This window comes from Zingiber officinale, chromosome 6B, assembly GCF_018446385.1.
Source record: "Zingiber officinale cultivar Zhangliang chromosome 6B, Zo_v1.1, whole genome shotgun sequence".
NCBI lineage: Eukaryota > Viridiplantae > Streptophyta > Magnoliopsida > Zingiberales > Zingiberaceae > Zingiber > Zingiber officinale.
In genome coordinates this window covers 110,719,819-110,730,838 of record NC_055996.1, presented here as the reverse complement: position 1 = coordinate 110,730,838, position 11,020 = coordinate 110,719,819, and the positions used below count along the sequence as shown (strand labels likewise).

Below are 11,020 nucleotides of genomic sequence, written 5' to 3'. Positions count from 1 at the left end.
CTATTTAAGGCTTTTTTTTGTCATTTACAAAAATTTAAAAAAGGCATGGTTTTAAAGAACAGTTCGAAACTAAGAACTTGTCATCCAAAATAGCTGTACAGAATTTTAAACAATATTATAATTAGCAAAAAAACTCGATTAAAGACTAATGATGTGCAAACCGCTGCCTTTTGATCACTTTGACTGTTTGACCGCTATGCTGATTTTGCACGTGGATGCAGGAATGAATGGTCAAACATGTCGTCTGCCCGCCGTCAACTCGTCATTAAAGCAGTGAATCAAAGCTTGATTTTAGAGTTTAGCATTCTGATTGAATGTCTTAGATGAGTTGGCGGATCTAATTGCATCAGTCAATTTAGTCTGACCAAGTTTGTCGCTTGATTCGATTGATCCATATGGGGCGAGTCAATTGATCCGTTTAAACCAAACTGGTGAGGTAGGTTGGGAGGATCAACGGGTCTGGTTGGAATAGATCTGTTAATTGGTAAATAATAATAATAATAATAATCAAAAATCAAATTTGAGTAGTCTCATTGGTCAACCCAGAATATCTAAAAGCCTACGCAGCCGAATCCGACCATTGACCCTTTCAGCGATACCTTCCGCTGACCTGTCGCAGTCAACGATCAAGAAAGACATCCCTTTCCTCAAATGATTACTTATTCAAATAACTCCTCGAGTTAATCTATTCTCTCAGATTTCACGAGCAAGAACTAAATCCACACCTGTTGAAGTTTTCGCTACTCAAGAAGCTTCCCTGGAAGGGCCCATCCAACATGCACGCACGCACGCTTATGTGCATCAACGCCAGCTCCTCCTCTACTATATATACAAATCCCAATCCACAATCCCTGCAATCTCTCCATGCCAATTGATTTGGTTCCATCTCAATCGCTTAATTTCATGGAAATGTACTCGCAATCTGATCGCCACGACGACCTCGCCTTGATCGAGCTCGCCCGGCGCCACCTGCTCGACGATGCTGATGGCAATCACCAGGTGGCGGCCGCTGCGGGGGCAGCGGCGCGGTCGCGGGGGAGGAGGAAGCGGCGGAACAACTACCGCGGGGTGAGGCAGCGGCCGTGGGGGAAGTTTGCAGCGGAGATACGCGATCCGGGGAGGAACGGCACTCGGGTGTGGCTGGGAACGTACGCGACGGCGGAGGAGGCAGCGCTGGCGTACGACCGCGCCGCCTTCCGCATCCGCGGGGCACGCGCGGTGCTCAACTTCCCGCTGCGGATCTGCGACTCTGCGCCGTCCTCGGGCGAGGCGCCGGCGGCGGAGAGTCCGCCTCGGCAGCCGGCGGAGACGATGATTCATGTGGCAGGGGAGGCGGGCAATGGCCAGGAATTGTAGGAAATTGTTAATGAAAGGCAATTATTTGTATTTTTTTTTAAAGGATAATTGTTGACACAGGTCTTAACCTTGCCTGGTTGATTAATGAAATTCAAGTAATTTGTGTAAAGTGAATGTTAATGTGTTAATAATTAGTTGTCAAACATAATCCCAACCTGTCAATCCAATTCGAGTCTACCTGAAAAATATCGAATATGGATTGAAGATTTTTAGATTCAGATTGAGGGTTTGATCGGATTATGTGAAAGGTGTAAACGAGTTAAACCGTTCGTGAGTTATTAGGATCTCGATTTAAAAAAAAAATATTCGATTAAGTTAATGAGCCGAGCTTGAGCCTGATTTCGAGTTTGAAAATATTATCGAGCTGAGCTCAAGTTTAATAGTATTTGGTTCGTGAACTCATGAACATATTCATTTAGAGGCTTACAAACGTGTCTGTTATTCATTTGATTCGTGAGCTTACGAACATGTTTATTAAGAAGTTCGTTTATCTTTTTATATATATATATATATATATATATATATATATATATATATATATATATGTTGCGGACTGCGCGCATGCTGCGGGACTATGCAGATCAATCAGAAGTTTTTTTTTATTTTTTTAGGTATATTATATGTATTTAGGGTTTAAGATTTTAGAATTTAGGGGTTGAGTTATAGTGGACTTAAGCTAATAAGATTTTTCCTCTAGTTCAAGCTTCCCTCTTGGGTTATAGTGTTTAAGATAAAAAATTTTAAATACTCACAGAATATATTATATATATTTAATATTTAAAATTTTAGAATTTAGGGGTTGAGTTAAAATGAGTTTAAACTAATAAGATTTTTTTTTTTTTTTTTTTGTTAAAGATTCTCTTTTGGATTATAATATTTAAGATAAAAAAAAAAATTAGATATCACTAAGTATAATGTTATTTTTTAAAAAAATTGTTGATTTTGAAAAAAAAAAAAGATAAAATGAAATCCAAGTACCTAGATCACTAAGCGCACATATATGCCTAGTGTATGTTCCGTAATAGAGCAATCCTCTCTCTACATATATAACTAAATATCATATAAATAATAAATATAATAATATTTTATTAATTATTATAATTAGTTATCTTAAATGATTTTAAAGTAAGCTTGTTTAATTTTTAAATGATCTTTTATCATGCTGAGCTTAAGTTATTTATTTTATTACGAGTCGAGTTCAAGTTTAAGAATTAAAATTTGAATCGAACTCGAGTTGAGCTCGAGCTTAATGATAATGAACTGAGTCTGAGGTCGAGCCTCTTATTATTTGGCTTAGCTGGTTTGATTACACTCCTAAGGTTCGAATTCAAATTCAGGTTGACCTGAATTTACAGTTTAATGAATTTTTTAGGGTTAAATTAAATATTATTTTGAAATTAATTTTTTTTTTATGTATATCAATATCAACATTAGTATGATGATGATAAAATATTAAAGCAAAAGTAAAAAATTATAAAGAATATATATATAAAAAAGATTTTTTATCGTATTATTTTAGTTGGTTGGGTTTTCTGAATTGAGATTTAAAATTTTCAAATGTGTTTAGATTTAGATCATTTAGATTAATTTTTTTTTTTTATAAAATCTTAATTTCAATCCGATCTGAATCTACTCATTCTATTGGAATTGACATCCTATTAATAATAACAAAATATTAACATGTTTTATCTTTGACAAATCTTACAGGGTGTAATTAAGTATTGTGAATAAAAAATTATCATTTAGAAACTCTATAATAGTAAAATTTGTTTTATTTTTTAAGTCTAAATTATCAAAAAAATAAAAAAAAAAACTAACTCATAACACTGTTTTTATCTCCAACAATTCAATAATTACGTTGATACTTTTACTTCGCTAATTACATTGATATTATTTTATAGAGCCCCACCAAGGGGCCCGCATGAAGCCAACCACAACAACAACAACCAGTGGAGACCTTATTCATTCACGTGCAACCCATGTGACAACTATTCATATCTCTTCTGTAAGTATTTCGTCATAATTCCCGATTCGAACTTGTTGAAATTCTAAAATCCTTGACGTGCAACCAGTGGAGACCTTCATCATTCACGTGTAACCCATGTGACAATTATTCATATCTCTTCTGTAAGTATTTCGTCATAATTCCCGATTCGAACTTGTTGAAATTCTAAAATCCTTGACGTGCATTGCATTTTGGCATTTAAGCTGTAATTAAATATGTAATTATCGCCAATTCATGATAAATAAATAAATAAATAAATATCCAAATCGTCTTCCCTCCCTAACCCCACAATTTCTTCCCCTTTTATCTTTCCAAAAAACAAAAGAAACGAAGGAAAAAAAAAACAAGAAGAGCAAAACAAAAGGAATCATTTGATCAATCCTCCCCCTCCTCCTCCTCCTCCTCCTCCTGCTTCTTCTTCTTTTCTTGCCATGAATGAATCGCGCGCATCTCCAATTCATTCTTCTCCGCGCTCAATTCCTTGATGGAAATCAGAGTTCTTCCCCCTTTGCGTTCTGCTTTCATTAGCTAGGGTTTGTAGCTTACTCCCTCGATCGGGGAGCGAGATCGATCCAGGGAAGGAGCGTGGAAGATTTGACTCAAAATGTTGAACAAATTCATGAAGCGCGGTTCCCGCAAGGGCGCTAAGCTGGACGCAGCAGAGCCTGGCGGCAATGTCACCGTCAACCATGCCTCCCGCTCCGCTATGCCCTCCGTCTCCCCCTCCACCGGCGCTCCTGTCGCCGCCGCCGGCGGCGGCAGTCTGAATCAACTACCAACCTCCACTGCTGGCAGCGCCGCCACGCAGATCGAGTCCCTCCCGCTCTTTCGCGACGTGTCGGTGCCCGAGCAGCAGGCGCTGTTCCTCCGCAAGCTCCAGATCTGCGCCGCGGCGTTCGACTTCTCCGAGACGCTCGGGTTGGCCCGTGAGAGGGAGCTGAAGCGGCAGACCTTGTCGGAGCTCGTCGACTTCGTGCAGTCTGGCTCCGGCAGGCTCGCTGAATCCGTGCAGGAGGAGCTCGTCCGCACCGTCACCGCCAACATCTTCCGCTGCCTCCCGCCGCGTTCTTACGAGAACACCGGCTCCGAGGTCACCGACCCCGAGGAGGACGATCCTTTCCTAGACCCTGCTTGGCCACACCTTCAGCTCGTCTATGAACTCCTCCTGCGCTACATCGTATCGTCGGACACCGACACTAAGGTTGCCAAGCGCTACATCGACCACTCCTTTGTGCTTCACCTTCTGGACCTCTTCGAATCGGAGGACCCTCGCGAACGTGAATATCTCAAGACCATCCTGCACCGCATCTACGGAAAGTTCATGGTACACCGCCCTTTCATCCGTAAGGCCATCAACAATATCTTCTACAAATTCATTTTTGAGATCGAGAGGCACAGCGGCATTAGTGAGCTGTTGGAGATACTTGGGAGCATAATCAACGGCTTCGCACTGCCTATGAAGGAGGAACATAAGTTGTTCCTTGTCCGTGCGCTCATCCCACTACATAAGCCGAAGTCGGTTGGGATATACCACCAGCAGCTCTCCTACTGTATAGTGCAGTTTGTCGATAAGGATTATAAGCTAGCAGATATAGTCATTAGGGGACTTTTGAAGTATTGGCCTGTTACTAATTGCCAAAAGGAGGTGCTTTTCCTCGGGGAGTTAGAAGAGGTATTGGAGGCAACTCAACCTGCAGAGTTCCAGCGGTGCATGGTTCCCTTATTCAAGCAGATTGCTCGCTGTCTCAGCAGCTCTCATTTTCAGGTTTGAAGTTTGGCTCATCTTCTATTTCTTTGCCCATTTGCTCAATGAGTGGAAATCTTAAATGTTGTTCAAATTATATGTTTTTCCATGACTCTTCAATCGAGCAGTAATTATTTCGATAATTTCGATCTTCGTGACTGAAACTATGTAATTTGATTGGTAAGAGTCATTTCAATCTTTCATTTGCCTATAACTATTACCTTGTTATGCAGGCTTTGGAAAATATTTCAATTATGATGGTTTAACATACAAAGTTGCGTATTGTAGGTTTTAACTTCTAGTTTGCTCATTCGTTTATTTTTCAGCCCATGATACTGTTTACTCATCCGCTTCGCAAATTAATTTGATTCATCCTATATTTTCACCGATAGAAACTTTCCTTTGTCTGCCTTTGTTTCGTACATCACCATCTGTGATTTGAAAGTTTCTGTAGAGCAAAACTTCACTAAAAGTATGCGTTTTTTCACGGAATTACTAAACGTGCCTTATCTATTTACTATTTACTCTTAAATATTGCCAAAAAAATTGTACATGAGGTGGAGTCAGCGATGACAATGGGGGTGGGTCTTTTGCCTTGTTATGTATATTATCTGTGATTTTTCTGTAGAGCAGAACTTCACTACTTGAGGATGCATCTCTTCGCGGAATTAGTAAATATGTTTTTTTTATCTATTTACCATTTACTCTTAAATATTATTAAAAAGATCTTGTATATGAGAGGGATTTAGGGATGACAATGGGTGGGTCTAATGTGATTTTAACTATCCATCCCCGCCCCATGTTATGGGGATGGTACAGGTTATGGGAGGAACTCTTATTCCCTATTCCCTCCCTGCTTGTGCTGCCCTGCACGCAACCAAGTTACATTATGGGGTGGGTAGGGCAGGCTGCCTCAAACAGTGTAGGCCAAATTTCCACCCCTAGATTGAGTTGGTTTACACTATTTGGTCTTAATTAGTTATCCATTTTATTAGTTCAACTTTTTGATGAATCATACATTCATTGTTGTGACTTGAGTCTTGACTTGTATGACAGGTTTATCCAAATTCTCTTAGATTGTGTTACAATGTTAGCTTAAATGCTTGTTTATTTTGACATCCAATTTTCCTATTTTGTTAAATAGAATTTGCAAATGTTCTGAAATGTTTTTTTTTTCAATTCAATCTCATATTGTTAGATCTTGACTTTCATCCCTTCCCTACAAGTAGACAAGGTAATCATACTTCCTAAATCCCTATCCTGTCCCCTTGCCCTCCTTCCCTTATCCCAAATAAACAGGGCCCTAGGATTGACTCTGCTCATCTCCAATGGTTGTACTAGTGGGTCGTTCAAAATAGTCAACATTGTTTGTTTATTTCTCTATGTAATTTCATTTCTCAGCCATCTTGTACCTAAGCTTAGTTTATTTTTGAGGAAGTAATTGATTGTCAGGTCTAACCTGAGTAAGAGGATGTTTGACTAAATTTATTAAAAACAGCTTATAAGCTCGTACAGTTTATAAGTTGTTTTAGGAGGTTATAAGTTATTAGGTTTTATTTTAAAAATAAACTGTTAAAGTATTTGGGTAAACTTGTTACAATCAACTTAAAGGTATTGATGTGTTTGGTATTATAAGATCTTTTTATTAATAAAATTACCAAAAAGGATATAATACTATTAATAGAGGGCTTTGGGCTTTTTATTAATAGAGGGTTTGAGCGAACTTTTGTAACGGGGGAGAGAAAATTGGAAAGAGGCGTTGGCGGAGAAGATGACACAGCGCTGGAAGAGAAGTCGACGGAGATAAAAAGATATTAGACTTATAAAAAGTTATGGAGGATAAGATGAGGATTTATGAAATTATATAAGGATATTTTAGAGAAAAAAATTATTAAAATAAGATCTTTTTTTTAAAAAATAGGGTCTTCCATATTTTTTTAAAAACAACTTATAAGCTCTAAAACAGCTTATTTTGACCGTTTATAAGCTGTTTGAAAAAAAATTTACCAAATAAATTTGAAGAGCTTATAAGCTCTAAAACAACTTATAAACTTTTTTAAAGAGCTTATAAGCTCAGCCAAACACCCTCTAAAAGAACAAGAGAAAAGCTGAAATAGAAAATCAAGCCGAAGAGAAAATAAGAGGAAAACATTAAAAATAAATATGTCCACATCTACAAATAATTAAAATTTATGTTAATTACATATTATTTCCTTTCTCCAAATTGTACAGATTTGAACTGTTATTCTATGGTCCTACAAAGTCAAGATTAATTTTGATCTTTGATGAATATTTTTTGGAACTAAACTGAGATTGAGTGTGAATGATCCAATATGATTGGCTGGTAAAGCAAAGGGTAGTCCGGTGCACGAAACTCCCGTCATGCGGGGTCTCGGGGAAGGATCCATTGTACGTAGCCTTACCTTGCTTTTTGCAAGAGGTTATTTTCAGGATTTGAACCCGTTATTTTTTGGTCACATGACAATAACTTTACCGTTGTGCCAAGGCTCTCCTTCTAGGATTAGCTGGGTAAAGCATGATCAGAAAATCAAAAATATGTTCTAAGATTTAAAGACAAAAAAGATCGGTTCCTGGTGTACTTGATTAATTCATAAGTAGGCTAGACCACCATCTTTTATCTCTGATTCTTGTTTATTTAGGTTTTATAGGCAAAGGATGGGAGCGAGTTAATCATACCAAAGATTAACTTTTTCTTTCCTCATCTGTCTATCCCTATTCGTAGTTTGTAATTGTTGAATCAATTAGGTAAATCCAAAAGTCACTATCTTCTTTTTCATCAGTCTCTTACCTAGGCATTGTCTCATAGGTGGCGTCTGATTAAATTAAGCACTGTAAGAAGAGCTGTGTTCTTCTACCTGCTTTTCTAAACTTATCTGCATGTTCTTTCTTTGCTTTTGATCTCAGTCAGGAGATTCTATATTATACTGATTATGTTAGGCTTCATAACTCCCAAAATTTTCAATATCTTTAGAGACTCCTTATATCCCGGATTCAGGCTTAAAAAACACAATGCTGTCTTTGAAATATATATTCAAAGGTTGTTCATGATTTCAACATCCAACTGTCACAATTGCTAATACAGCCATGACTCATGAACAATCTATGAACCCTCAAGTTTAGGTCTATGATTCTGAAACAAAGCTGAAGACTTAAAGACATGATTTTCAACTAGCGTTGAATACAGTCATGTGACTCGTGAACAATCTATGAACCCTCAAGTTTAGGTCTATGACTCTGAAACAAAGCTGAAGACTTAAAGACATGATTTTCATGTAGTGTCGAACAATTTCTTAACGCCAACTTGGCGTTTTGTGTGATTATTTTTTGTGATACTCATTTTATCTTGTTATGTGGAGGGATAAGATCAATCTAGCCCATCCTAAATAAATGTGGCTAATACAGCGGCGTCTTGATGATGTAGGTGATTTGTTTTCATTTAAGATTTTCGACCTCATTATGAGTTGACAAATTTTAGCAACCCTTTTACATTTCTCTTATATTTGTTTGCCATAATTTACAGAAATGTTAAATGATTATTTGTTTTAGAATTTTTTTTGTTCTTTGTTTTCCCTTGTGCAAAACAGTGATGATAAAATCAATTACAGGTTGCAGAAAGGGCTTTATTTTTCTGGAACAATGATCATATAGTGAGCTTAATCGCCCAAAACCGGAGGGAAATACTTCCCATCATATACAAAGCACTAGAGATGAACATGGAGGGCCACTGGAACCAAGCGATTAACGGTCTTACAGCTAATGTCCGCAAGATGTTCCTCGACATGGACAGTGATCTGTTCGAGGCATGTCAACGCCAGTATGTAGAAAAGCAAGTAAAGGCCAAATCCCTGGAAGAGCAAAGAGACTTGTTGTGGAGAAGACTGGAGGCTGCTGCAGGAGAAGACATGGTTATAATCAATTAGGTCAAGTTTCTTTTTTTTTTTTTGTTTGCTCATTTTTCTAAATTATCTTTCATCCATAAAACGTGTCACAGTGTCGATATGCCTCTGATCAGAATGGTTCTAAAGATATTCTTTTCCTTTTTTTTTCCTTCCATTTTGGGCATTTAGAAGAAGGATGCAGCAGTTTATTCCATGCATCATCTTTCTTTTTGTTAGTTTATTGTGATCATGACCGCTGTAAGACCAATTGAACCATAATATATATATTTATTTTCGTGATTTTTACTGATCACTTGTCAGTAATTTTGATTAGTATTGTTAAAATTGTTGGTTGTCAAATTTGGTAGATGATTTTTTTTAATTAAAAATATTTATTTATAGTTTTATAGATATGATTATTTTTTTTCTTAATTTTTTTTCAGTAAATATAAATATCATTGAGATATTAAATGTTTTGCAGAGCAAGAGGTGTTTTTTTCCTTTTTTTGCAACTATGTGTAGATTAAATTTTAATCAAAACTTATATCATTTCGGGATTGGTCGGGCAAATTTGTCGAAATGAATTAATGTGTTTTACCATACTAATTCTTTGATGGCCAATAGTAACTAGTAAGCTTCTCTATTATCCAATTCATCACTTTCAAAATCGGATAGTAGCAATTAAATACTTGAATTATTAAAAAAAATATTTATTGTCATGCTAAAAATTTATATACTATTATTATGCAAATTTTTAAAATTTTGAAGGGAAAAACCGCTATTTTTAAAAATATCATTTCAGCATTTAAAATCATCAAATATATATATATATATATATACAGAAATGTTAGCCTGCGGTGCTTATACTGCGGCATCGGTGCGGTTTAGTCCACGTATATTCCTGATCGGTCTCTGGACCGATCAGGGAACCTCCTGATCAGGAGTTTCCCTGATCGGTCTGTAGACCAATCAGAAAATGATCTGATCGGTCTACCGACCGATCAGGAAGGCAATCCGCAGCGATCCGCACGATTTTGCCCGCAGCATAGCATTTCTCTCTCTCTCTCTCTCTCTCTCTCTATATATATATATATATATAAAATAACTTTAAGTATTTACCGAGTATTCTAATGTATTTAGAGGATATATTCATGAATTAGGGATTTATATATGATTAATAGATATCGTCTGTTATTTTTTATTATTATTATTTTTTAAATTTTGAATTAAAAGAATAATCAAAATATTTTTTAAAGATTTTATTTTTAGGGTTCATGTTTCCAATTGGATTATAATTTTCAACTTATTTTTTTAAGATTTTATCTTTAGGGTTCAGGTTTCCCAATTAGATTATAGTACTTAGTAAAAAAAATTAAAAATGAAATAAATTTAAGTATTTATGGAGTATTATAATATGTTTAGGGGATATATTTATGTATTAGAGATTTATATAAAGAAATATTAATTTTTTTAATTCAAAATCTAAAAAAAAAAGTCTGATATGCTGCACAAGCTCAGTCGCGCACTGTACGACACGTAGCATATCACGATATATATATATATAATTTTCTTTTTTGCTTAATACTATAGACGAACTTCTAAATTTTAAAGGTAAAATTTGATTTAGATAACCAAGAGTTTAAAAAAACAAAAAAAAAAAAAAAATCAATTATACTATGTGGGCACGGAGTATGTGACATAAGATGAGAAACATATCAAAACTATATATGTACAGTTCGTTACGGAAGGGTCTGCGCCTGAGTGATCGAGGCACCTGAAATTATTGCAAGCGACTCGATTTCTTTTTTTTTTAAAATTTTTTTTAAATTAACATTTCCTTAAATCTTAAACTCTAAATATATATACTATATCAAGTGAGCATTTTTTTTTATTTTAAATTTTTTATAACTTAAACACTATAGCCCAACTCCTAAATCCTAAAGATAAAATCTAATTACCGTAACCTTATGATTTCTAAGGACAAATAAAGAAATCTAAAGAGATAAATAATAGACC

General features: G+C 36.0%; 2 protein-coding genes across 2 annotated transcripts; both read left to right on the top strand.

Annotated features, from left to right (window-relative positions):
• The first annotated feature begins 712 nt into the window (after positions 1-712).
• LOC121988899 (ethylene-responsive transcription factor 2-like) lies at positions 713-1,510 on the top strand. Its single transcript, XM_042542606.1, has one exon. The coding sequence runs from the start codon at positions 865-867 to the stop codon at positions 1,354-1,356; it is 492 nt and encodes a 163-aa protein (XP_042398540.1). The 5' UTR covers positions 713-864; the 3' UTR covers positions 1,357-1,510.
• A 2,172-nt stretch (positions 1,511-3,682) lies between these two features.
• Positions 3,683-9,310, top strand: LOC121988898 (serine/threonine protein phosphatase 2A 57 kDa regulatory subunit B' beta isoform-like). Its single transcript, XM_042542605.1, has 2 exons — positions 3,683-5,126; positions 8,732-9,310. The coding sequence occupies exons 1-2, from the start codon at positions 3,966-3,968 to the stop codon at positions 9,044-9,046; spliced, it is 1,476 nt and encodes a 491-aa protein (XP_042398539.1). The 5' UTR covers positions 3,683-3,965; the 3' UTR covers positions 9,047-9,310.
• The last annotated feature ends 1,710 nt before the right edge of the window (positions 9,311-11,020 follow it).